The sequence below is a fragment of the Montipora foliosa genome, chromosome 4 (genome assembly GCF_036669935.1).
Source record: "Montipora foliosa isolate CH-2021 chromosome 4, ASM3666993v2, whole genome shotgun sequence".
Lineage (NCBI taxonomy): Eukaryota > Metazoa > Cnidaria > Anthozoa > Scleractinia > Acroporidae > Montipora > Montipora foliosa.
In genome coordinates this window covers 26,136,033-26,163,810 of record NC_090872.1, presented here as the reverse complement: position 1 = coordinate 26,163,810, position 27,778 = coordinate 26,136,033, and the positions used below count along the sequence as shown (strand labels likewise).

Sequence of the window (27,778 nt, the reverse complement as noted above, 5' to 3'; positions counted from 1 at the left end):
TACAAGAATTGAGAATTTAGCACAGCGCACAAACTTTGAAATGAAAACAAAAAATATTCCGGCTGCGTTTTCTGAATGTCATTCTGTCTGCTTGGTACACGTCCCGTTTTAGCTTTATAACCTTTTTTCTCATCCTTCTATAATCATCGCCTTTTGCAGCTTAAATTAATAGTTTTATTGTTATATCGAAGTTATTGGTTATATTCCCACTTGTAAATATTCAACAACAACAACAACAACAACAACAACAAGTTTTATTTTCCCTAGCAGAATAAGAAAAACTATACATAAGTATTTATGATAAAGCTATACTGACCTCCAGAGTTAAAAATGCCTGGAGGTCATATTCATGTCCGCCATTTACTATAATTGTTAAATTTCATCTGTGCTTGTAAATATTTCTAGTCACGTTATACATGATTCAACCTTTAATTTGACGGTCTGCAATGTATAACAGACAATAAAAGTATGTCTATCTAAGAAATGCAACTTAAAATATCTCTGTTGAAAAATTCACTATTTGAGATTGTGTACAAAATTAAGTGAATATTGTTACAAAGAGTGGTGCCGAATAAAAACGTCAATTCTTGCTTAATTCAAATAAATTTGCTAGTGTTACAGCCAAATATTTATGAAACCTTATAAAAGAAGAAAAAGAGCATCGCCAACTCACGCATCACTCTAACAGTGTTGAAAGTGCTGAATTTTCAAATAATGTATCAAATCCTTTTTTTTCTTTAATTTACTTCATTTTCCGTCGATCTACTCCAGGATTTTGATAAATTTTGTCTGAGAAGTAAAGCCTTTTGTGCGAAGAAGCTATGATGAACTGGGCCAAACGATATAATTTCTCAGCTAAAACCCAGTTAATCAGAAAACAAGTCGTTGGAGAGTTGAGATTTCACTTAGTTTCATCTGTGAAAATACAAGTTTTCCCGTATATTAATTAAAAAATCGTACATCTAGGTTACTTCCGAGACTTAGGGCGGGTTCGATCGATTGATCCTATTCCGGAATAAGAACACGTGAAGTGATGATTTAAAACGGTATGTTTGGCGTTTTGTAGCAACAAGGATGATAAAGATATGTTTAAAATAGCATATTAGCAAGTGTTTGACAAGTTTCATGTGAATCATCGTAAAATCGAAGGATTTCTAACTTTTATTCCATGGCAGTATTCCTATTCCGGTATATGGTCAATTGCCGGAACGCACCCTTAGTCGATCTTATTCCTACAATGTACTGTGAAAACGAATTTGTTTGAACCAATCAAAACAATCCTTTTTCTTTTTTTAGTTGAACTTGTTTCCACCGGGGTAATGACTGAAATTCAGTCCTGTCCATGTCGAATACCAAGAAAAACTCCTCGTTTGATAGGTAGCTCTAACAGAAAAACAAAAATGCAAAGACATCTAGTTTACTTCATAGAAAGTACGGCGTACGGGGTTTTATTCACGAGTTGTTTGTGTCAAAAACCCGAACGAGCGAGGTACGAGCGACTGAGGGTTTTTGACACAAACAACGAGTGAATACAGTCAACGTAAGCTGTTTATTACACATTAAGACGATAATTTTCATTGAAATAGTTTTCTGAACGCAAATTAGAAACAAAAACTCACTAACTGCTGGTCACGTGAGTGAAAACGCTCTATTATTATGCCTTTTGGAAATATTTTTCGTTGAGTGTCCCTGCATTATTAAAAGCCTCTGTGACTTTGAGTTGTTACGTTCACAGATTGGCTTTAAAATGTGTCATTGTCTTGTCGGCCAGTCGATGTTCAGTGCAAAAAAAGCTTGCTTCATCTCGTTATCTATGGTTTGCTTCTCCTGCATGTCCAGTTCTGTCATCAGCTGACATTTCAGCCTTGACCTAAGTACGGCAAAAGCAACCGGATTGACAATCAATTACTTGGCGGCTTCCACAAGTTTAGTGTGGCTCTGAGGCTGAACATCCGAACTATAGTAGTCAAATTGTTATCGGGATTTAGCCACTGGGATTTATGTCTCGAATGCAAGTTTCACTCATCTCTGATAGTCAGTAGGTCTTGACAACTGCGAGCCAGCGAGCCATGCGAGCCCTGGCTCGCATGGCTCGCTGGCTAGCATATTAAACAACCTCATAGTCAATCATATATCTAATTATTAAGTATACGTCTTTGACCTCCGACTGAGTTTAGCAACTTGCATGGATAACCTTACCTCCCTTTTGGTTTTATCGATGCCACCGGGAAGTAAATGATGTGGTTGGGTCAGGCTTTCATAGGCAAAGCAACCGCCATCCACTTCATTGAATCCGAGTTCATTGTTGTTGTTGTGATTCATTCCTTTAACCATCTAAAACATGAATTAAACACTTTGCATGATTTAGTCCAGAATAATTAAGGATTAGGTCTATGACCCATTTTATTTGTATTTGTCAATAATTTTCCTTCATTTTGCATTTGTTTATACATGTCACTATTTCGAACAGAAAACGCTATCTGTTAGTGAACTTTGAACCCATGTGCACCGGCAACCAGATTAAGTCTAGGGTCTGGTTCTGAAGAAAGCTTCCGAGTGATTAATGTAGTGCGTTATCAAGACGAAGGCCATGAGATTCGGTGATAAGAAAAGAGAAATATGGCTAAGAAGACTTCAAAGTTGCCCGCATGTCTCGTGCTTTTGAAGGGAGAAAGAAAAGAAAGCATCTTAATTTGGTAAGGTGTTAAAAATATGGTCATCGCACTTTAAAACGAAATTCAGTAAGAAGAAGGGGGTTATCAAAAGTCAATGGTTTAGAGTGTAGTCCTGTATGGTGCTGAGTCATGGACTCTACAAAAAGGTAGAGGTATGTTGGAAAGAAGGATGGATCGTAAGAGCGAGAACCGTACGAAGGATAAGTATGGACATGCATGACATGACGAGATGAAGTTCACAAGTACCAGTAGTGTAAAGGGCTTTTCTTAGCATCATCAGTTCAAGTCGCAAAACAACATGTATGTAGAAGGCAATACAGCGATCATCCACAGTGAGTGACTTGTACTTTGCCACATTGAATGTCACTCAGCGCCAGAAGGTAAAGGTTTGGTCGATCGATGACAATGTAATGTAACAGAAATTTTAACATGAGGTGGTTGGGAGGCCTAAAACACGGGAAACGAGCGGAGCAGGCCTTTCCTGCAAGTACCCCTGCCCGGTACTGGCGCAGTGATATGCATCTTTGAATTACCTTCTGGTCAATTCTTATTTCGGAGACCTTCCTATTTGCATCGTCACTCAGTTCCCTTTTTATCTCATCGTAAGTCTTCCCTTCCTAAGAGAGAAGATATCAATAAAAAGCGACTTTGATAATAAAGTTAGCTGAAAAACGGTCTTCCTTTATCATCAACCTATTAAGGACGGTGCCTACTAATTCAAAGGTATTTTTGCTCCGGTTTATGATTAACAAGTGTTGTTGAAATCCAAAAAGAAACATTGGGGTAATCACGCATTTTTTAAAAATAATTCATGAATAATATTTGTAAAAAGCTTTCAAATACAAAGCAATGTATGGCGTTCTTTCTCAAATTGAAGGTTAATTATCTCTCAAAAATGCATGGTTACCCCCAATTTTCTTTTTGGATACCTAGAGTTCTTACTAAGATCTACTTACACCGTTAGTAAGCATCGCCGATCAGGGTCGGCCAGGACGGGGGGGGGGGGGGGGAGGTGGGGTAGTGGTATACCAGTATACCCGAAAAAAATACGCCAAAATACCCAAAAATACCCCAAATTCATCCAAATAAACCCAAAAGTAATGGAAGCATTGTATACTGTATACCTGAAATTCAAAGAAAGTGATATACCGAATACCCGTATTTAAGCTGCAATATACCGTATACCCGATTTAAAATTTAAAAAGCCCCTGTATACCGTATACCCAAAAACCTTGACCGATCCTGACCGATATGAAACCCGAGTATCTCGAGATGTGCAAAACGTATGCGCAATAACAATAGTAGGCACCGTTCTTAAGATATTTTTGGCGATTGCTCAGGGTATGGATTGCGCACATTGTAGAGTTTTGGAATCTAGAAGTGGCAGTGTTTAGCCAGTTCTTAAAAAAACCGCGTTCCACTTGATTTTATTTGCTAATTTACGGCACGTGGTGCAAACTTACGGGACTGTAATCACGCAATAATCCCCGTTTGCGTGGATATTTGCCCTGCGAAATTCTGTAGCCAAACACTTCCGTTGAAAAGAAAAAAAAAACCAGCGGAAAAAAGGCAGCAGAAGAATTTTCATTTTTCATGGAAGAAAAACAAACTCGTTTTCTGGAGTCTAGTGATAGTGACATTAAAAAGCTGGTCGCAAAGTACCGGAAAGTACAAGAAAGTCCATTAACATAATATTTAAGGTATTTAGAGATTTAATCCTACCCAAACTTAAACTGAGTCATTTTATAGAGTAGAGAATTTAATACATTGTTTTTACTAACTGTAAAATAAACCAACCGTTTGAAGGAGAAAAAATTTCCAGCCACGCTCACATGAAAACACTGTCATCCAAACTTTGCACATTCTGTCTTTCATAGTTAAAATTTATTTTTCCGTGAGGAAAAAAGAGCGTTGTTTCCAAGTTTTCATTCCCGAGACCGACGCGCTTTCTTTCTGGTCAAAAACTGAACAATGCATAGAAAAAATACGAAGTATCGCCATCAGATCAATACTGGCTTTTTACGAGCGTTTTTCCGCAATATGAAAATTCCATGGCCAGGAGGGTTATAAAATAAATATAAATAAGACCCTTTCTGGCTTGCTGATATGTTGGCTGATAATGTCCTTCGCCTTCGCTAAGAGATTGTCCTCAAAATTTCATATTTGCCCTCGAAACTTCGATTTTTCGGAGATATCTCAGCCGCGGACATTATCAGCCTACAACCCAGCCGCCAGGCGGGGTTTATTTACTAAATATCCTTTGTTACCTTAATTATTATTGTACCAAAGTCGGAGCAAAAAAAGGTGAAAGCATCAATAATTTCCAATAAACCGAGTCACATTGAAGCAATCAGAAACAATTATACTAGATACCAATTCTCCCCAGAAGCTATGAAGGAAGACGATCCACTTACACTCCATTTGTCTCTGTCCCAAGCATGAAAATGTCCTGTGAAATTTAGCGGCTCGTAACCCTGTTTCACTTGAATCATCATTGTGTCTTCCAAGCTTCGACCAGTTGGATCGGACCGCACGTAATCCTGCAATTACAAAATGAGGCTATATTCTTGAGCACCACGTCGTTCACTAATCCGTTGGGTTCATTACATATTCAAGCCCCGTTTATCTCTAACGAATCAAAGCGCACCAACCATGACATCCTTAGAGAAAAGAAATTTGGAATAAGATACTTTTTACCCGTTTGAATTAGGTTTTTTTAGGGATTAACCGCGTTAATTACTTCGTTCTAGTTCGTTAGGGTTGGGTTTAGTGTTAGGAGAGGGTCTCATTGGGATGTGATCTGCAACCATACAAATCGTTCACTTTTCTAGGTATCACTACGTTTGAACTGCCTCTTAACAGCGGTAGCCTTCATTCAATTCATAGGCTTAATAACACAGCCACATCTGTTGGATTCTCTCTTAAAAAAGTCTAAATGCACGGGGCAAAGAACAGTTCAACGTTTTCCAGCCTCAAGACTAGGGACTTTTCGAACTACGACGCGGTTGTCAATGACAACGCCACGAAACAACAATATCATTGCTTAAAAGAGGAAAAGTAATCGTGCTGCACGTGCGCACGCATTTTAGCACCAATTCGTACGATACTCTGCACAACAACGATATGAAATCACCAAATTTGAGGTTTTGACGACAACACGAGCGCAAAAATGTGAATCTATAATTTTCTAGTTTTTACTCTGAAACTGTTCGTTTCAATTTATATCTTCGCCCACATTGTACCACGTGAACGAGATGGCCTAACCGCGAGAAACTTACGATAGCGCAAAGTTATCTTTTGAGGTGACGTTCTCGTCGACGTCGCCGTCGTAGATCGTAAAGTCCCTACTGACCTAAAACAAGCGCCGTACCCGTGGAACACGAGCGTTTTGGCACATTGGCCGTTCTTATACTAGAGACGTATAATGCCTCTGGGCGACCTTGGGTAATTTAATTTAATGCGTTTTTTAGTTTTTGTCATTTAATTCGTCTCTTATAAAGACGGGTGAGGGACGCATTATAAGTCTGGACGAACTAAATCGTTCAGAGCGTCTTTGAAGACCAGTGAAAAACAAAATAAATAAAAACAAAAAAAACATATTATGAACATTGATCGTTTTTGGATGAGCAAACAACTGTGTTCCCGCAGTCTGGTGAAGCCTCGTCATTATTAAAAACGTAACTGTCATGCCAAGAATTGAAATGAAAGTTTCTATAGTACTAAGACTTTTAAGACAAAAATGCTCTCTAGGTTTATCGTGAACCATTGAAAAACAAAAAAAAACTATTTGAAGTTACCATCGCTACTGTGACAGCTTCTCCTTTCTCGACTTCGTTTGCTCCCTCTCCAATCCAGACAAAAACCTAAGATAAAGCAAGAACACTTTGACTTCTTCCTTAAAAGAGGAAACAATAATTTAGTGGTAAAAAATCTATTCATTTGTACTAGTAAGTGCTATTTTAAAAAGCGCTGTTATTGGCCCAAACCGCGTGCCTTGAAGCAGCTCAATGCACCTAGCTTAAACGGTGCCTACTATTGTTATTGGGCATACGTTCTGCGCATCTCGAGATATTCGGGTTTCCAATCGGTGATGCTCACTTTTACAGAGATATTTTGCGGCTTAAAACTATCCGGAGAAAGTGGATCTTAGTAAGTACTCTTGATACCCAAAAAGAAAATTGAGAGCAACCATGCATTTTTGAGAGATAATTAAGCTTCCAGTTGAGAAGGAACGCCATACATTGCTTTGTATTTTAAAGCTCTTTACAAATATCATTGATGAATTATCTTTGAAAAATGCGAGGTTACCTCCAATTTTTTTTTAGATTTCAAAAACACTTTTTAAGATCTACATTTCCTACATAATCATAAACCGGGGCAAAAATATCTTGGAATTAGTAGGCACCGTCGTTAAGTCAGCAAAATTCTTAACTTTTTAAACTAGTTCCCTGTTGGTACAAACTTAATTAAAAGAGCTTTGATTGGCACAGGTTCAGCTTGCCTCACAACAGTCCGAAAGCACTTTGGTGACGACACAGAAATGAAAGCATAAATTGTAGCTGGACGAGAAGGCTTTTCGAAAACTACGTTTCTTTTGTAAATTAATATAAATAAATATATAAATAAAAAAAGCATGCGACTGCAGTTAGTGCTTTCTTCTAGTTCCATTCTGTCTCCTTTTTAGCTAGCGCTCTTTGCGGGCGTTTCTGTTAACTAAACTGCATTAAATTAAAGGCTTTCTAGTATTTCTCAAATTATATTCTCTTAGGTATACGTATGAGCTGCAGAAACGTGCTGCATGCATATTTTACCTCGTCGTAAGTGTCCAGAAACATAACATCATCCTCAATAAGGTCCTAGTATTAAAAATCATGAATGAACATGAAATTCGTATTTAAATAATTTGTTGAGAAAGCTGGTTGCATTATTCAAGCACCAAGTGGAGAATTGAAAAAAAAATACTCGAAACTACTCGAAACTCATGGCAAGGAAGGCTGTTTTTCCATTTATTTATTTTTCTCTCCACTTGTTTATTTTACCTCTTGTGAAAATTCAAAGATTTCTTCCACTTTAAAGGCTCCGGAAGCATTGGAGCACTGAAAAAGTCGTGGCGGGTACTGCGGTTTCTCCTTCTGAAACGAAAATTAGAGGTGACTTTGGCGATGGAGTCAAGAAGAGTGTTCTAAAATGCATGGAATTCATGCGTTTACCTCTACTTTCTTCCCTGTGGCGTATTCTTCGAATCCACCAATAGCTTTCCAAAAATTTTGAGGTTCTTTTCCTTCCCGAACTGGCTCCACTTCCCTATCAACACGCAAAATTAAACACCATATTTCTGTAACGTACAACTTCCATACTTGATGTGTGTCGTGGCATTTGTAAAGACCAAGATCGATTCGGCTTGCTCTGTTGATCATTCTGAATCCCAAAGGTATAATCAATTATTCAAGAATTATAACTGACGAGAAAGGTCTGCCAAATGGTTTCGCAGGCGAAGCAATCTTAAGGAAAACCTCCATTCCAACAGGAAAAAAACTGACTTTAGGCCTATAAAAATTGTCTTTGCAGTAAGAAATGTTTGAATTTAGTGGTTGTATCCCAAACAAATGGGTTCATAATCACTTGTTTTTGTTTCCAACTTTTGAATAATTGTGACGTGTAACAGTTACCACATGTGAAGCCCGTTGCTGTCGATTTCTCCTGACCATGGGCTCATGTTTATTTAAAGATTTAGGGATTCGTATTGGTATTTGGCTTTTGCCACTACCTACAAAAATGTGCTTTCTTTCGAAAAATGTATATGTATATCGTTTTCATACCTGCCAACCATAAGGTAGTCAATAAGCTTCCTAGCGTTCCTCCCTTCAGCTGCGCATGCGTCCTGTTTAGCAATTCAAAACAATTAACAGAAGAATACTTCGTCAAAGATTTCAATTTTTTAAGGACGAATAAAAGCTGCCTGTACTTACCCTCCCTCTCCACAAGTAAACGATTTGGATCGTTTCCAAAACAAATATGTCTCCTGAGTTAAGAGAGGCTGCTCTACGAGGAACCTGAATAGATCCAACAAAATTATAACAAACAAACATGACGGCCATGCTGCTTTGATTGGCTGTTTAGCCTTTCCTTTTAATTGAGCGCACGACTCCACGTTTGCCTCAGTTGTCCCCGTTTTTGTCCCCATTTCAACTTTCACTGGATCATAAGTCCTCACCTCTTATAGTGATTCCCTGGTTTTGAGCAACCTTACTGCGCATAATTTCTTCCGTCATTAGCACGCGCAGTAGCGAGGGCACATTGATAAAACAGCGGATTTTCAATGACACCAGTCATAATCCGTCATGGAATGGCTATTTTCTCCTGAACAAATACGGTGACCGCCTTTTTTTATTTTATATTTGCTGACAACGCTGTCTTCCTGGAGTAGTAAAAAAATCATTAATGGCCAGTTCTTGGCAACTTCATAAAATTGTACGGAAGGAGCCATTGCGAGTCGAACAACCTACATTCTAGCTAAATACATTTTGGAGTGTTAAGTGCTCAGAGGTAAAGGTATTCAAATACACTTTTCAGGTACATACTTGAATTAACCATAGAATAACACCACGCTGTGCGTTATACGTATACGTTGGATTACATTTATAAAATCAAGCTAAATTTGTCCAACATTGGGGGTGCGCTGCAATAATCAAAGTTGCTCAAATACCTGTATTTGTCAGCGTCGTACCAGGGAAACCAGCACCGTGACCTCCCCATTTTTTAGTTACATTTTTTTCATTTCCTTGACATGTTAAAACAGCGTGCGAAATTTCATTGGAAATCTATGGCAAGTTCTACTTATAGGGAATCACCTTAAGAGTCAATTTATTTATCATTCTCCAATATGAAATAAATTCTTAGTGGGGCATTCTAACCAACTTTAAAAGTCTAGTTTTAAATTGAACGGGGATAGCCGTAGGAAGATATCCGCCACAAGTGCTTTAACTTATTATAGCGGTTGAACTTCCTATTTTTGGGTTAAAAATTCCAGCTGCGTCGAATTTTCAGCCTGTCAGGGGTACAGAATAGTCTTGTTCAGTGTTCAGTGCGTGCCCACTTTTCCCCTCGCGTTAAGCGGCGGCTGCATGAATTTCCTTTGCGAGATCATTGGTTCATTTGATTGTCCTCGTCTATGGCGATTGGCCTACGGCACTGAATTGGCAACAGCTCTATTTTGTTAAGTGATGATTACCTGAATGGCTTTAGCATTCATATCAGATGAGCCACGCACGTGAAACATTCTTTTGCCTTCACTGTCATAAGTGTCATTTTCTGATCCGGCCTGAAATCCTACTCCTTTACCACCCTGTGAAGAAAATCAGTCAAGAGACTGTGATAGGATACATTTTTTTCAAACTGATCCGTTGAGGAAAATGAAAACGAACGAATAAGCAGGCGAAGTAAGAAACTTCAAAAATACAGTATACAGAATACAGTAGATTTTGGTGCATATGACATGAAAACCAGGAAAGAGTACTATCTGAACCGGACTTTTGTTCATGATTTCAGTAGCAAGTAGATACAATTTTTGTTTAATCGTAACACCCATTTTAAAAACCGCTTGTGTAAACCAGAGGATTTGTCGTCTCGACATCAGCTGGGTTTCGAAAATTGCACTAAAAGTGACGCAGCCTTACCGCTTCCTTTCAAATTCTTAGGGTGTCGCTCAATTGAGGTTCCACTGTAGTCTTCAAACAATGCACTGTTAACTAGCCTTCATAAGGAACTTTCTAACTTAGTTGCAGAGGAAAACTGTCCATACAACTCCTTCCCCTCCTCCTGGAAGTGCTTTAAGGCCGGGACGCACTAGGCGACAAGTCGCAGCGACATGTCTCTGCGACAAGTTGCTCCATGTGTACTACTTGCAAAACAAGTCGCTGCGACAAGACGACTGCTCGGTGCACACCCAGTGATCTCGTATGAGGGGGAATGTGATATAGTTTTCTAATTCAATATGGCTGACCATATGACGCTCTCTCATTGGTTCATTTATATTTTGTCGCAGCGACGTGTACGCACGGTGCGACAACGCTGCTTTCGCTAATTTTGTCGCTGCGATAAGCCGCACGAATTCAAACTGGTTTGAATTCATGCGACTGATCGCGGCGACAAAATTCTGCCGCAGCGACAATGATTTTCATGAAATTAACCGTGTCACACAAGGCGAATTGTTGCGGCGACTTGTCCCCGCGACGTGTCGCAGCGACTTATCGCCTGGTGTGTCCCGGCCTTTAGGATTTAAAACCAATGTAAACAATCAACTAAAGAAACTTACCTCGAGAATAATGAAGCGCCCTCTAAACATCCTCAAAAAGTGCTCCGGTTCTTTGTTTTGCACCACTCGAACCTTATTTCACAAAGACAGGTATATCAACAAAAACTCTCAAATCGTACCAAAATTCCTCTCGTATGCACGCAAACACGCTTGCGACAAATTTGCGCAATAATACAACACACTTGCCACAAAGTTTACCACTCACTTTAACGTTTGCAATAAAGCCTAAAACCACCGCCATCTTGTTTTTCATCTGTTTGCCAGAGCACTTAAGTGCTTACCACTTCAGTATGTAAATGAATGTAGTTTTTCGGTGATGCAAAGGACAGGCAAGTTGCTTTCGATTGGAGATCAAGGGTCATCTTAACGACCTCAACGATAGTTACAATACAACTGATTTATTGAAAGCAGTAAGATTGTGTGCGATAACCTGTGTTGCTATTCCTCCGAGCTTCTTGTCCATTTGATCTGCCAGTATGGCTGCTGCTGCTCGTTCCTCTATGCTACTCTTCTGGCCCTGAGAGAAAATTTTGAAAAAAACACCTTGTTACGGGCAGTGCCACTCCGTGGTTAGGATGTTTGCCTTGAGATCCTTTCTGACCTCTCTTTGAATTTGATCATGGTAATAATCCATGGTTCAACTTCTCGGCTGCACTTGAAAATAGCCAACTGGTTTGCCTCTGGCCAGTTAGTATTGTTAACAGTTTTTGTTCAGTTCTGTCGTATCGCTGATTGTGTTTGCTTGGACCCCGAAAAGACCCTACAAAGATCGAGAGGTCAATTATGTACGCGTTCTATTGAATACCTCAGCATTCAACTCCCATCAAAAACAAAAATAAAAATAAGTCACAGAGTAAGTTGAAAGCCGTGAAAAACTGCGTTTTAACAGTTTTTGAATAAAACTGCTCCCTTTAATAATCTATAAATTAATCTGATAAGGATGACAGATTATCCTGGTGATGATCATTTACACAGCGCATTTTCAATACAGTAATACTCAAGTTGAGTTCAGGCAAAGGAAGGATACGTTTTTCGAACGTTGGTTATATACCTGCCAAAAGTAGATTATTATCCTTCGCCTCCAGTTGCTAGTGTAGCTGTACTTGATCACGTATGAGTCTCCACTAAAGAATACTCCATGAAGATTTGGTTCCCAGGGAACCAAGTCTCGATCCTCGACCCGCCAAATCTGTTTGGGAGATAGAAAACCGGCGTAGCCGAAGGATACAGGAAATTAAGAATTTTTTTTCATTTACTGAAAAACATTTCAATTGTCGCAAACAAAAACATAACCATGAGAAGTGTCAATTCAAAATCTAATAGCAGTTATAGGCACCATTACACAAAGTCATATTGTCTTACGTACTCTAATGGATAGGCGGACTAAAAAAGGCAACTCTCGCCCTGTTTATAGCAATAAAACAAAAAAAAATGGGAAGACGCCGCTCGGTTGATGGCAGTTACAAAACAGTGACGATGCGTCATGGGATAATCTACTCACCTCGACCTCGCCTGTTCCATCATCTGGAAGGATTTCTGTCTTCGGTTTTTGTTGGTCGTGCAGTTGACTGGCATCAAATTTTTCATTGCTCTGTTTAGCTGTAACAAGAAAGCAAACTTTCAAGCTTGTCTCTATCTCCTTTAGCTAACCAGTCACCGGAAATCGGCTAAAATCAAACAGGTTTCTTTGATTTTTCATGGCTAATAACCCAAAATTTAACCGAACGCTTGCGTTGATATCTCGTGTCACTAGCAAAGCAAGGGGAAGGACGTAACTGATGCAAACTCATGATCGTCGTCGTTTGATTTTTAGTGGCTTGCGTCTTCGCTTAAATTTGCTTGCTTGAGATTTTTTGGGATGCTTACCCAAAGCTCCTTGACGAAACACTTTTCCAAGGCCTACTTGTTCACCCTCGTCCCTCCAACCAGAGAAAAACTGTTTGAATATCGGGGTCTCTCCTCCCTGCACCACACGTGTGACCTGTGTCCAGTTGGGGTAGCCCTTCTTGTTAATGAACTCCTGGAATTAACATAATGACAAAATGTTAGAAGCTCTGGAAGCTAACCGTAGCAAGAATGAATGATCTAGCACCCATTAAACGTGTCATTTGTCCTTTATCGCGTTCTCAGCTTGATAGGTTAGGAGCACTATGGATGTTATGGCGTTTCTTATCCAATGTGCCAGAATCGGGTTCGATTTCCGTTCTCGATTACCTACTCAAGAAACCAGCGCATGATTTGACATAAACTAGCAGTTATGTAGATTATTGTTAGATAAATAAAATATGAGTAAACATCAAATATGTTTGAAGAAAGCGCTCAATAGGTGACCCTGTTTAATGGTGATGCAGGGTTACGTTTGTCGAGTAAAACTATTATGGGTAAGATAAGGATAGTCAAAGCTGACGTCGATTCCACAGGAAAAAAATAAAGTAAGTTATTAAGTCAATACCATTCCATTCGTCATTCCAGCTTTCTTTTCTGCGTCAGTGCATTTTTTGCCGACCCACACAAATATGCCACTGCTGCCACAATCTAGTATGAAACAGTCCTGCAAAGCAAAATGCATCTAGTTTATTCTTCCATTTACAATGTATTCCAGAGCACAACACGGACCAACATGAAAGAGGAAAGGAACATTTTAAGCGGTTTTCGATAAAAATTCGATGATCACTGAACGCAGACAATTGACTGAGAATGTGCCAATCAAACTGTGCAGGAGATTTTAAGCGGCAGATAACCACTGAGGAAACCGAAGGTTTCAATTGTTTTTGCATTTGCCTTCGAATAACTGAAAGTGTCTTTTAGATCCAATTACGGAGCGTTCTAATACAACCCAAATCACTTGAGAGATTTCTATCGACACTCGAAAGTCTCATTACAGTTACTTTATTTGATTGATTTTTAAAATTTGATTGTGCGCACTCAGGGCCTTTACTGATCTTAAAACGCCATCTCGACTAGGTAGCCTGAGCAGGGGACATTTGAGACACGGACGGCAACCGGAAGAGATGGTTTTGCCTTTTAACTTGTCTTCACAAAACCACATTCTCATTACGAAGTAGCTTTCCGCCATTAGAGATGATTAGTAGAAAAATCTGGGAGACACCACTGTCACGAAATGCTCTTTTCCGGTTGCCGTCCGCGTCTCAAAAACGTCTGAGAAACGTCGCGTGCTTATTAAAGGGCCAGTGTCACGCTATTTTAGTCAAAATTCAAAACATTAAAAGACGTCTTTCCGTCAGTGAAGACCAAAAAATAATGCTGTAGTTTTGTTGCTAATGGCCATTGAAGTGCACCGAAGCCATTCTTTCTTGTTTGCAGCCAAGGATGGATGGAGGGAATGGAAATGGATTGAAACTTGAAAAAAATGGCCAATTTTGTCAAGTTTGAGAGATTTTCCTTTGAAACTTCCCCAAATTAAATTCTAATAGCTCTTTGTGCCATATTATATTTTGTATCATCTCAGTGAGTTTTTAGGAATGGTATACGTGTGGGCTAGAGCAGTAATTTAGATTTGTATATAGTTTTGCCCTAAAAACAGTAAATTTAGCATGAAGGTACCCCTTTAAGCTCCCAAATTGAGAAGATTTGAGGCACCGACTCACATTGGAATCCAGATGTTCTTTTTTGAGTGGAATTTCACTGACAGGTGTCATCTCAAGGGTTCCACTTTCGTCAGAAACCCTGTAAAGCAAACCAGTTAATTCAGTACATCCAGGGACACTTTCTCTTCTCATGCCTAGCATTGCAGGCGAATTAATATAAAGTTCGATTTCCTTTCTTTGCTCGCGGCAGTTCTCATGTACAGCAACGTTTTGGGATTCGAAAATTGCTTTGGTAGACGTTTGCAACTCTCCAGCCTTCCCCTGCTTCAAAATTCAAGATGGCGGCTAAACATTTTGAAATTCGCAGCTTGCGTCTTCTAAAATGCGCCTGCGCAGTATAGTTTTGTCCAAGAATAAATGTGATGCACGATCTGTATAACAAATACCACGAAGTTTCCACTTACTCTTTTACTCAAGTATTAACTCAGAACTGTCCGACTCTTACCTTATTCCCCAAAACTGCTGAGATAAAACTCAACTCTAAGTGTGTTGATCTAGTTCTTAAGGACTACTAATTCAAAGGTTAATTTGCTCCGGTTCATATGATTATGAAGGAAAAGTAGATCTCAACAAGTGTTACTGAAATCCAAAGAGAAACTGAATTGGGGTTAACCACGCATTTTCCAAAGATAATTAGTGAATAATATTTGTGAACAGCTTTAAAATACAAAGCAATGTATGGCGTGCTTTCTCAAATTGAAGCTTAATTATCTCTCAAAAAATGCATGGTTACCCCCAATTTTTTTTTGGATACCAAGAGCACTTACTAAGATGTACTTTATACGGATAGTTTTAAGCCGCGCAAATTAAAATATCCCTGTATCAGTAAGCATCACTGGAAAACTCGAGTATCTCGAGATGCGCAGAAGGTATGCACAATAACAATAGTAGGCACCGTCCTTAATAGGCAGATGCTATTTAGATTTAAAGGGACTCTCGGTGATGTTTATAAAATTTAAGCTTTCTTCTGATAAAATGAATTTTTGGACAAGGCAAGCTACCTCTTTTCCAGCAGTTCCTTAATTAACTAGTGCTCTGAGTTTAATTAATTCGATACCTGTAAAGGCTAACGCTTTGTTGATTGTGCTTTTCAAAAGCCACGTCATCGCCGCCTTCCGAAGCATCTTTGATTTCACCGCGTGACCCAAGTGCATCGAAAAAATTGTTTTCATCTCGATAATCCCTAGACTCGTCTGTAATAATAATAATAATGATAAGAATAATTAATTTTAATTTATAAAGCGTTTAACCTAAAGATATTCTGAAACCCTTTCAAAATATATTAAAAGATAGAATTACGTAAGATAGTAAAATAAAAGGAAAACATTTTACGAAAAGTCAAAACGATAAAATATAAAAGTAACAAACGAGTGTTTAAAACTGAAAACAATTTCAAAAGCTTCGCATGTACGCACATTATACCATATATAGCTGAGTGCCAAATAAAAGAGTTCCCCTCTACTAAAAGTGAGAATCACAACTGAAGTATGCAGTGAAGGCACTAAAACTTGCCTATATCTACAAGGGTTTGAATCGTCTTTTTTAAAAAGTTAGAAATTCAAAGTTCTATGTACTGGTTGCAAATATAATTTTTACCACAATTGCTTGTAATCTCGCAATCTGATTGGCTAATTTGCCGTTGTCGATAAGAGTCTAGACAACGCTCTACGCGTCATGCTCGCGTCAATTTGTCCAGCAATGTAATAGCCAATCAGGAAAGCCCATTTTGGGAAACAAACCAATCATATTGCGAGAAAGTTATAGAACTGCTTGCTCTTTCTTTGTCTCATGATTTTGGTCACGCTCTGAAATAAAAACTTGCTTTGGCGTTGAATATTGTGGTAAAAAACAAATCGAAAGTGGTTCAGCCTTGTTTGTACTCTTATCGACAACGATATTCGTCATCACAGTGGTCAAAATTTTGTGGATTCACGATTCTTAAACTTTAAATTCTTTAATTGCATCTTATTATCTGAGGATTTCGGAGTCTTCGATCTGCTCGGTCAAGAGGATCGTTGAATGATAGCTTGGTTTTTTTCGGAATTTTTCTTTGTCTGAGGATTGCTGATGAAATGGAAATACCTATGATGACAAGCTTAGCTTTTCCTCCTCTTTCTTCATCTCGTATTCTCCTTGCGACTTCAATTCCCTAGAAACTCATGAAAAAAATTTGCACCAGTCACATCAAAATCATCTCTTTACTGGTTTAACCGGATCACACAAGGGTAACGCTAATACTCCGCGTACCTCGCAAGAAATCTCGAGGAAAAAGCCTTGGTATTCATCTCAACAAAGGATGCGATTTTCTGGGCATTGTTGGTGCAATAGAGATGAGGTTGCTGGGGATATCCCAGGCATGGTAATCAATCGGCAGGACGCCCCAAGAAGACTTACATTGACCAATTGATAGAAGATACAAGATGCAGGTTAGAAGAACTACCAAAGGCAATGGAAGATAGACACAGATGGAGGAAACGTGTCATGGAATGATGAGCAAGCTCGACCTGATGATTCATCTCAAAATCAATTCTAATTTTGGCCTAAAAAAGCACAAACATAGCGATAGTTTCTTTATTCATCGCCGTATCAAATGAAGTTTTCAAGGCCTCAAAAAGAGCTTCAAGTGTGCAGATATCCACAGGTGGTTTGCAATCAATCTCTAGAGACACAGATAACAATGCTGAAATGTACAATTGCTGGTACACACACCATGGGTTTGGGGCCTTGCAGAGGATAAATGGCTTGGGTTTGGTTCCGCTCAGGTTTTATGTTACCCTTGGGGATGCGGTTACACAGTACAAGACTCCCCTCAGGATAAAATATAATTAGAGATGAGTCCACTGATCTTGCAAATTAGTTCTGGTTTATGATTGGCCAAGCCACCTCAGGGAGCAGATAAACTGTACTTTTCATTAGTTTCAGGAACTGTCATAAGAAGTTCTTTTGTTCTTTTTTATGTATCCACGGAAATAAGTCTAGGGCAGTTTCGGTCTAGGGAAAGCGGCTACACACAAAACCATCCTTGCCCGTGGTTAAACGCTATTTACCCATGGGTAAAAGGGCTAGTGTAACCTCAGCTAATGAGAGATTTGTTCTTTTCGTCCAACAACATGGCGGCAATGACGTAACGTGAAAACCACCTGGTTTGTTTATCAAAGCCTCTGTTTATTTACCTTCATCCGCTCTGTTCTGCTGCATTGCGATCCATTCCAGCAGTGAATAGTCATACCTTCGTCGAGAATAAAGACATCACCTTTGTTGAGTAACGAGTAATGAAGTTCGACCTGAGGACAAAAAAAAGGCAGTCAATTTTAAAAGTACTGGTACTATCTCCTCCCTCTCCTATCAACCTCAATATATCGTCCTCTGTGGTGATTTGCGTATTGTGCGGCAGGATCGGTCATGGTACAGTGATATAACGTAAATACAGTATCAGACATAGTTTGATGCTAATTTGGTTTGGAGAAATTTGAATGAGGCTTAACAAAAGGTTGTAATTCAAAGACCCTATGTTTAGACACCTCTGTCGTCTTGTTTCTTCATCAGGGTCTTTATCTTCATTCCCTGAAGAAGACACTAGAGTCTGTGTCAAAACGTTGGGTAACAGTCACAAACTATGACGTCTGATTGCATGCCAACCTTGGTTGCAATGAGAATTTTAACTTTTGGTATTTAAAGTATTTCACTGCCATACGCATTCTTCCTCGTAGTATACGTACGGAACTAGTTTAGAATAACTCAGGTCTACGAGATAGGATTGAAAGGGCATATTTGGCTAGAGGAGACCAAGGCTGACTATATATGGTTGATTTGATCATGGAGCCATCTCCAAAGGCAGATGTAAGTAGAGTTGAATTCGATGAGGGAGGAAAACCCGAGAACTACGAGGAAATCCCAACCTCGGTCGGGATTTCGACACAAGTACTTCACTAGCCTAGCTAAACCCATTTGCAGTGATGCAAAAATAGAAAACACTTTGTTGTAAATGAGGAGTCTACATCTCTAACGCGATCGATGGAAAGTAGTTTGCTTCTCAGTGGACATATGTCACTTCTCCAAGATTAACGAATACCAACTACATTTCGGTGATATGTTGGACCCTAGGCTCAGGTCACAGTTGCCACCCGCTGGTGGCTCGTCATAAATAAATAAATAAATAAATAAATACCAACTACTCTCGTGAGCAAAACGAGCCACCAACGGCCGGATATCCGAGTATAGTATGGTCCTACCCTGGGTACATAAAAGGGAAAATCAAGGAGAAGAGTTCTGAGAATAGGAAGTATACCCAAAGCCCGGTCCTCAGTGGCCACATGTGGAATATCAGTTGTTTTAACTGACCTGTGATACTCGCACGTTTCTTTTTCCCTTGACGTGAAAGAGTCTTTTCTCGTATACACCTCTTTGTACTTTCTTGAAGCCCGATTCAACTCCACCTTCAAGGTACCTGATAAAAACAAAAAAATCAACGAACGAATCAAACAGCTTCAAACGGCTTCCAACATTCACTGCGCGTGCTCAACAGATCCAGTGAATTAGGCTCTTCTCAAGCGATGCTTTTAAAAGCTACTACCAACATGGCTTCTCATATTGATTGAAATGTAGCTTTTCGTCTTATCGTCTTACAAAATACTTCCTAACTACACATAAAATGTTACTGACCTTTTTCGCCAACGTATTTTAACCGCTGCTTGCGTTTTTTCAAGTTTGTAAGATGTGCGTATCAGTATATAAAAAAACAAGAGCTTTGGATTTTTCTTTATCTGCTCAAATTTTGCAAACAAACATATTTTTTAGTCTTCCTTTTATACCAGGTTTTGGCGGTAATATTCACTTTCGTAAGAGGCTGCTAAGCAGCAAACAATTACGCCAATTCTCGCAATGGTAATCAATCTCTTGGATGATTTCATAACAACAACAACGAAAACAGTTGTCAAAAGATCCTCAGTTTGCCGGACTTTATCAAAAATTATTACAGCTGAAACTGTAAACAAAGAGAAATATCATTGCGTTACACACCTGATTCCTTTGGGAAAATATGATAAAAATTTCCTTGATTCGTGGTCTTGAACCTGTAGGAAGAAATACAAGGCAGTTATCGTGTCAGCATTTTGTTTTAACATCTCAGAAAAGAACTGAAAGAGTACAGTCTTGGACAATTGGTGGAATTCGCACTTTTCACACCAGGTTCAACGTTCTTTGTTATGCGCTTTAGCTTGATCCCACACTCCCACAAAGATGTAGAATGCTCCTCATGAATATTTTCGAATGAAATGATCCCGATGCCGGAGACAAATTATAATCTGGCTTGGCTCGTTTACCGCGGTGCCCCGAAATACATTGCAAAGGAAACAACTGACGTCGCCTATTTTTAAAGACGATTGATTTTAACGACTTCAATACATCTCATCTTTTGCCGGGGGGACCCTCAAGCCTGGTTGTCACTATATAATGACACAAACATAAGCACAAGCAACATATCCATGCGCATTAACTTGTTATTAATCAATGCCTTAAGGGTTTGTGCTTTCGTCGCAAGTGCTTGCCTGGCCTAAGAGATACCCGATTACGAACGAAACACCACTAAAACAAGAAAATAACTTTAAACCGCAGAACATAGTGTTTGTTAAAATTGCTCAAACGTTTTCAAATGAAAGCGTTTGTATCGGATAAAAATGAAGTTCTAAAACGCCTGTTTTGGCTATCAAATTTCCCGGAAGCTGCCATCTTGAAAAATTGTGGCTGACACAAAGAGCGTTGGTTCTGGAACGATAGGGAAACCACGACACGTCACAATTTTTCAAGATGGTGGTGCCCGGGAAATTTGAAAGACAAAACAAGCGTTTTTGAAATTCATTTTCGGATACAAACGCTTTCATTGGAAAAAGTTAAGTTAACTTTGATTGTAAACATTATGTTTTGTGGTTTAAAGTTACTTTCTTGTTTTAGCGGAGGTTCCCTTTAAAAGGTGGCAGCCAACCCTCACGCGCTCCCTTTAAATTCTGAGCATTTTGTAACTACAACTTTATTCAGTTCGTAACCAAATTAAAAGAAGTGCATTAACAAGATTAGTGTCAACTTGGTAAAATAAATTAGAGTACATTTTTTTACTGTCCTAAAGTAAACATAATGGGCTAATTAGAAGTTAGACAGCCATCCCTAGTTGTTTGCATCAAACTCTATTTAGGTAAAAGGAAAAGGACTGAGAGGAAAGGAACTTTATTAATTAAGTGTCTAGTCGTTCTAGCGCTGGAGCGCTAATTGGGGACACTGTAAACTGAAATTAACAATTAACGCAAATTAAGTCAAATTGTTTTTGGGGAGAGGGGAAACCGGAGTACCCGGAGGAAACCTCTCGGTGCAGAGTAGAGAACCAACAAACTCAACCCACATATGACGCCGAGTATGGGAATTGGACCCGGGCAACATTTGTGGTAGACGAGTGCTCTCACCACTGCGCAATTCCTGGTATTAAAGACAAAAAACACATACAACAGCACTGACCTAACAACTCAACAAGGACTAAATTTAGAGAATTGTTAACACTGTTAAATTTGACATAACGTTGAACATATACACAGATGACAAAAACATCAAGAAATACTGTGGTAAAGTAGGAAGTTAGCGTCGAAAAGAACAAATGTCTAGCCCACGCGTACGTCGAAAAACACCGCCATCTCATATACACCGACACAGTCTCTCTATATCTGTGCCCTTCAAGCGGGTTTTCCCTTTCACAATACTCTCCTAGGGGAATCTGTTAAGAAACTTTAGAGTTTTCTGCCCCAGTTTTACCTCTCTGTATTGTACTGGTCCACCTCCTAGATGGTCATCCAACTCCACTGTCTTGTAAGCAGCGACACCTTGCTCATCCTGTTAAAGTATATTTTATCTGACATTCGCGTTTCACAAACTATATTTTGGCGTAATTACGTCTTCCTATGAATCTTGTTCCTGAGTGTAGCCTCTACTTATATGGCGCCTACATTATTTTTTTGGCGAAGAGATTCCGGTCAAATACCCAAAGCATAAACCACTATTCTGTTAGGGCTAGAAAGCAATTACAATCTTAAGTTGTATACTATACTGAAGATCGACGCATAGTACAAGCCCTTATTATTTCATTTTCACTAGAAAGTGACTCTTTCACCTGTTCCTGTTCGAACCATTTCACATACGAAAGAAGAATGCAGTGAATCCGTAGACTTTTTTATGCGTTCCATATATCATTCCCGACTGCAGCCTAACACCCTTCACTGGCCATGGTTCTCAACGAAATGTCGCGTTCTGATTCGTCAATGACGAACGTATAAATAGGTACCAGAGTGAAAAAGAGGTTATAGAGTGCAATGCGGAAGTTGCTATGGAAACAAAGCGATGGAGTGATTTTGCTGAGTATATGATAAATATAAAATCGAGCATATGGTCTCTCGTGATCTCAAATCGCACTTCCTTATGGCTCGTGCAATTTTGAGAAATTTCCATACAGCACTTGAGCACATAGATCGCGAAATACATTCGCGTTCATACGATTTCCTCATTGTCTGTTCTAAAACAGTGGATAGAGTTGAAGACGCGCTCTGATTGGCTACTCAAACTCCGAATATCCTATGCATTTCTTGTGCTCTGATTGGTTCACTCAATCTCGGTTATCAGGTTATATACCTTAGTTTGACCTTATATGGTAAATGATTACGCTAAGCGTTGCTAAGATAACATTTTTTTTCGCCCGAAAGCGAAATTTCTCTCTGAAGAAAGCAAAAAAAAAAAGTTTTAGCGGAAAGTTTGGATCAATTCCGACGTTTAGAAGTACGCGAAAAGTTAATAAATGTTCTTGTGATGAGCCAGCGTCTGTCTGACCACAAGGTATTACACAACATCGCATCAGTTCTCATCAAGTTTTTCGATTTCGCTCGAATTTGCTCGCTTTTTTCGCTCGTATTTCGTACTTTTTAAACTTTTGGAGTTTAAGGCATTTAATAAAACAATTACTCCATTCGCGCTTGTTGGATGTGAGACTGGTTATACGCGCCTCGTTGGCTATTTACCATCTCATATCCAACGCGCGCTCATGGAATAATTTTTAACTATTCACCTCCGAGCAACCGTCCGAATTATTGTAATAGTTGCAGGAAGAAATGAGTTAAAACCATCTTTTTCTGCTATGTTATCGCACTGTTTGTGTATGTAATTGCATGGACCTGAGGGCGAATAAGGATTAATTTCACGCGTATTTTCAAAGTTTTCTCAAAATTGCCCGAGTCGCGAAGCAAGGAGGGCAATTTGGAAAACTTTGAAAATACAAGTGAAAATAATCCTTAATTAAACGAGGTCACATTGTGATTACATGTTTATCACATAAAGGGCAAATTTATTGAGAGAAGTCCGTTCACTAATGCCGCGACAAACGACAATCAACTTAACACGCTTTCATTCGGTTAAGGTTCGATTCGATAAATCGTTGCTGTCAACAGAAATAGTGTTTAAAATTAAATGTATTTTATATGTGGAAAAAGCAGTTTAATCAGAGTCAGAATCGGTAAGAAGGTTCTCTTGTACGTAGCTTTCCTCGGTCTGAATAGGCAACTGTTAACCAATCAGAGTCAAGTTAATCATGCCCTCTTGATTACCAAAAGTGCCCTCGTGATTAAGAAAAAATGCTCTCCGCCTCAGCCAATCAGTATTAGGTAATTTTGCCCCGTATGTGATAATAGTATATACTAAAACAATTATTACACCTTCACGGCTCGTTAAATATCCACTACTAGCCACCTCTACTTCGGTGGTTAAATTTGAAAAGTTCTTTATTGGCTCCAACTCGCCCAAAGCACAAAGTGATTAAGGTAACTAGACCAACCTGAGAAGTGCTGCTTCCAAGCCAAAAATGAATATCCCATTCCAAATGCGATTCCACTTTTCTCGTCTAAAGTTCAAAGTTACAACACGAAGAAAAGGATTGAGATGGAATGACGTGAAAAATCTAACTGTGATGATGATAAAAGAAATGTGGAAAGCCAAATGGAAGTAGAAATGCAATTAAAACAACAATAAACGCCTTGAGTTCTGGTGTAATCTTTACAGGGTCATCTTGCATTTTATATTGACATTCACTTTTGTAATTCTCAACTCAAATTATGGCATATATTTTGATTGCAACTTAATCTTAATTAATCTATCTTTTAACTAAAAAGATAAAGTTTGATATAATCCAAAGCCCACGGAAATTTGAACAAACAATTGTAATGGCCCTGACCGGCTTTGAGTCGAGTTCTTCGCCATCTTACTATAGGCATTTCTGCATGTTCATTTTTCTTTGTGTATGACCAGTTAGATAGTTAGATAGACAGACAGACAGACAGACAGACCTAAACTTGAGCAAAGTGGACTTACAGATAAGCAGATATAAGAGTCCCCTGAATAAAACGAGCCATACGTGCTGACATCTTGAGGTACTACTTTCAGTTTCTGCAAGCGAAAAATCAGTCTTCAGTGCTATACTCTCAGTTCTAATAGTCTGAAGGAATATACACCGATTTTGTGTCGGAATAACTGCAAAGGGAAGTCAAATGACATTAGTCTGCATCAAAACGGCAGTTAGAAAACGGAGTTAAGACGGTGCATGTAGGCATCCAATGATAAAAGTTCATTTTTCTCATCAGGCATGCGCATCGTCCGTATTTATTTAATTCCCGAAAGCTGGCACACACTTTTCAGTGACACTCCTAACGACACTCCTAAGTAGCGAAAATGTTAGAATACTTTAGACGACGTTCTCGTGACGGTTGTCTTCGTTTTACTAATTGGGAGCTTACGGAAAGAGGAGGATTGTCTATGAATTAAATTGGAAGTAGGAAGAATTTCAAATTCATCTTCACGTCCTCGCATCCTCAACTAAAAGATGGCCGGTCAATTAACTGTCGTTGTTTGGCTGAGGGCATTCGCGTTCCCATAATTCACTTTTCTTTTGGTCAGCGCCAAGAACACGAAATCGGACCACACCCAAAACCGTTGACAACCGTTATTATTATTTTTTAATTCCCGAGAATGCGCAGAAGAGCCGGAAGACCGTGATTTGTGGACGACTTGCTTTGGCTGTGGCCAGAGTCCGTGGACTTGGCGCTGATCAAAAGAAAAGCGGAATCTGTCGAGAATTGACTGAGGGCAGCAAAAATTATAGATGTGCCTAAATGAACAATACATGTGCTCATTGCTCATTAAATATACTTGCAGACAATTTTTAATGCAAGGGCCAGCTGAACAAAGTACAAGTGCCGGATCTTGGGAGGTCTAACCAGAAAATAATGTTTAGACCAATAACAAAAGAAAAATGCAAGGCTGGTCGTAATGTTGTGAGGTTATATATTTTTTTGTTTTAGCAATGTTTCGTCAGGCACGACCTGACTTCTTCAGGGAATTAGGTAATTTGCCGTTACATTTTTTTGAAATTCAAATCATGATAAGCCATAAGAAAATTAGGTATTCGATTACAGATAATGTATATATATATAGGGTTACATACAATTCTTCTCTTTTGTTTATTCCTTTGGGTTCAAGTGTTTGGCCCCTGTCGATAAGAAACGGTTCTCTGGCTTTGCATGTGGAATCACGAGATGTGTAGATGAGTTCCAAAGGAATGAGTTCCATAGCGTGAGGCGTGTGGTTATTGCTGGTGAAATGTTCAGAAACAGTTGTTTGTCTTGAAGACAAAGTGGGTCTGTCAATGGGACGTCGTTCTTCGTTGAAACGGTCATTAAATCTCCGCTTTGTCTCTTCGATGTATTATTTGTTGCAGCATCTACAGTGTATCATGTAAATAAGACTTCTTGAGTTACAGTCAATGTAGTGTGGAATTCGTCTTGTCTCTTAAGTGGCCGAAAATGTTTTGTCAGTTCCTCCGTCAGTTATGTAATTGCTTGTGAGGCAGTTAGTTTCGCATTTGTATGATCTTTTAAGCGGCTGTATTTGTGGGCTGGTGGGTAATGTATGTCGCCGAAGTGGTTAGAACGTCTGAAAGCAATAAGAGGTGGTGATGTGAATATTTGGGTACATCACTGGGAAGAAGTAAGAATGTTAAAGTGCTTATTTATGATAGATGAGAAAGAACGAATGGCAGGTTTATAGGTTATAACAAAAGGAACACGACTCCATGTGTTTATGGAATTGGCGCACGGCTTAAGAGCTGTATTGCGTTGTATGCCGCCAACAAGTCGTATTTCTTGTTTGAGGCTGAAAGAGAGATTGTAGCCACGTTTGTTGAGGTATATTATAAGTTCATTAGAACGTAGATTGAAAGTATCGTCTGAAGAACATATGCGTCGTAAACGAAACGCCAGACTTAATGGAATAGCACGTTTGGTGTGTAAGGGGTGGGATGAAGATCATAAGAGGGACTGTTGTTTGTATGTGGGTTTGGTGTAGAGATCTGGGGTAAGTATAGCATCGTTGAGGAAAACCATAACGTCTAAAAGTGGGATGGATGTAGAAGATTGAGAAGAGGTGTATAATCACTTTGTTTACCCTCGGAGAGAATTGAACATATACAATTCTTAAGTATCCCAACTGGCGAGAGGCAAACCAGTTGGCTATTTTACAAGTGCGCCAGGATATTGAACCAGAGACTATCTGAAACAAATTCAGTGAGTGGTCTTGAACCTGGGATCTCCGGATCTCAAGGCACGGACCAGTGTGATTCCATATCATAAAGATATCGTCGATGTAACGCTACTACGTATGAGATTGAAGGGAGCCCTTTTAAGAGCGTATGCTTCAAATTTAGTAAGAAAGAGATTAGCGTATGAGGGTGCCATGCGTGTTCCCATAGCAGAGAGTCTTTGGAGGTGGAAGTTATTGTTGAAGTGGAAAATGTTCATGGCGAGGCTCATTCTTATGGGATCACAAAGAGCTTTTGTCCAAATAGTGGTTGTGGTGTGGTCACGAATGGTAAGAAAGTAATGACAAGAATTAATACCTTCATTGTGTGGGATGTTGGTGTAAAGAGATGAAACATCAAGCTTGACAAGTATGGCGTTACATGGTAGGCGTCCAAGTTCTTTACGTTTGTCAAAAAGGTGTGTAGTTTCCTTCATGAATGAAGGAATGTTGTGAACGAAAGGTTTTAGAAAATGGTCCACAAAATGTGAAATGCTTTCCGTGGGGTGATCGTTGCTGGAAACAATAGGCCTTCCTGGATGTCCTTGTTTGTGGATTTTGGGTAAGATGTGAAAAAGTCCTGGTTTGAAGTCAGTTCGGCAAGGAATGTTTTTGGCTTGTCGTCAATAATGGTAGCTTTGTACATGTTATTTACTTGAAGTCGTATTCGTGTTTGGATGTCACTAGTGATGTCACTGTCGAGTTGCCTATAAAATTTATTGTCGTTAAGTTGACGTAAGCATTCGTTTATGTACCAGTCACGGTCCATGATAACTGTCCCTGATCCTTTGTCAGCGGGTTTTATGGTAATATCTGTTCATGAGTGTAACTATTTGAGAGCGATACGTTCGTGTTTAGATAGGTTATCGCGTACGCTTTTGAGAGGGGTGTGAAAGATGTCTTGTTCAACTGCATGTAAGAAAGCGTCAAGTGCAGGACATCTGTTGGAAGGAGGAGTCCAAGGGCTTTTTGCATGGGATGGATTTTTGCTAGGTTGAGGATGAAAGTCGTGAAATTTTTCAAGTAAACGCATGCGTCGTGCGAAGTCGTTTAAATCAGCCTTGATTTCTGTCCAATTTATGTTGCGTGGTGTACGACAGAAACTGAATTTTTCGCCATTTTGTTCTTCAAGTGTTCTTTCTTGCAAATGATTAAAGGTAGCCATAGTTTTGCACGACAGAAAATATTTGTTCAGTCATTCTAGTGTAAAATGAGTTTATTTGGGAAGCCAACACATGATATTTCTTCAACTGGTTCCTGGTTACTGAACCCAATTTATTGCTTACATTACTCATCAACAGGAAGATGTTTGAACAATGTATCGCTTTAATCTAACCCAAAGTTATTCAGATAGGTAAAAAATTCATATTTATTGACCATTTCCTTCGCTTTTTGTGTTTTTCAGCGTTATGATTTGCGATTATTCATGTTCATTTGTTCGCTAGATTGTTTTTGCATCTCATAGATGTTTAGATTTTTTATTACAAACCCTGTTTTTGGTTGGCCACTCAACCTCTTTGTGTAAATAGTTC

General features: G+C 39.1%; 1 protein-coding gene across 5 annotated transcripts in view; it reads right to left on the bottom strand.

Moving 5' to 3' along the window:
• Window positions 1-240: 240 nt before the first annotated feature.
• The window catches only part of LOC138000454 (gelsolin, cytoplasmic-like), a 66,491-nt gene continuing 38,953 nt past the window's right edge, over window positions 241-27,778 (bottom strand). The window contains exons 2-27 of one of the 5 annotated variants that reach the window (XM_068846886.1): window positions 23,988-24,062; window positions 23,455-23,520; window positions 21,393-21,470; window positions 19,617-19,669; window positions 18,939-19,044; window positions 17,771-17,881; window positions 16,680-16,746; window positions 15,655-15,790; window positions 14,598-14,676; window positions 13,442-13,540; window positions 12,856-13,009; window positions 12,491-12,588; window positions 12,041-12,178; window positions 11,420-11,506; window positions 10,990-11,061; window positions 9,907-10,020; window positions 8,645-8,728; window positions 8,495-8,556; window positions 7,886-7,979; window positions 7,715-7,807; window positions 7,487-7,531; window positions 6,473-6,538; window positions 5,090-5,215; window positions 3,209-3,292; window positions 2,200-2,334; window positions 241-1,383 (exon numbers count right to left, since the gene is read on the bottom strand). In XM_068846886.1, coding sequence (XP_068702987.1) covers window positions 1,270-1,383; window positions 2,200-2,334; window positions 3,209-3,292; window positions 5,090-5,215; window positions 6,473-6,538; window positions 7,487-7,531; window positions 7,715-7,807; window positions 7,886-7,979; window positions 8,495-8,556; window positions 8,645-8,728; window positions 9,907-10,020; window positions 10,990-11,061; window positions 11,420-11,506; window positions 12,041-12,178; window positions 12,491-12,588; window positions 12,856-13,009; window positions 13,442-13,540; window positions 14,598-14,676; window positions 15,655-15,790; window positions 16,680-16,746; window positions 17,771-17,881; window positions 18,939-19,044; window positions 19,617-19,669; window positions 21,393-21,470; window positions 23,455-23,520; window positions 23,988-24,062 — 2,436 coding nt within the window. In that variant the 3' untranslated portion in view covers window positions 241-1,269. Of the gene's footprint in view, window positions 1,384-1,435; window positions 1,871-2,199; window positions 2,335-3,208; window positions 3,293-5,089; window positions 5,216-6,472; window positions 6,539-7,486; window positions 7,532-7,714; window positions 7,808-7,885; window positions 7,980-8,494; window positions 8,557-8,644; window positions 8,729-9,906; window positions 10,021-10,989; window positions 11,062-11,419; window positions 11,507-12,040; window positions 12,179-12,490; window positions 12,589-12,855; window positions 13,010-13,441; window positions 13,541-14,597; window positions 14,677-15,654; window positions 15,791-16,679; window positions 16,747-17,770; window positions 17,882-18,938; window positions 19,045-19,616; window positions 19,670-21,392; window positions 21,471-23,454; window positions 23,521-23,987; window positions 24,063-27,778 lie in introns of those variants that run through there. The other 4 variants (XM_068846888.1, XM_068846889.1, XM_068846890.1 and 1 more) reach the window with 4 other exon arrangements.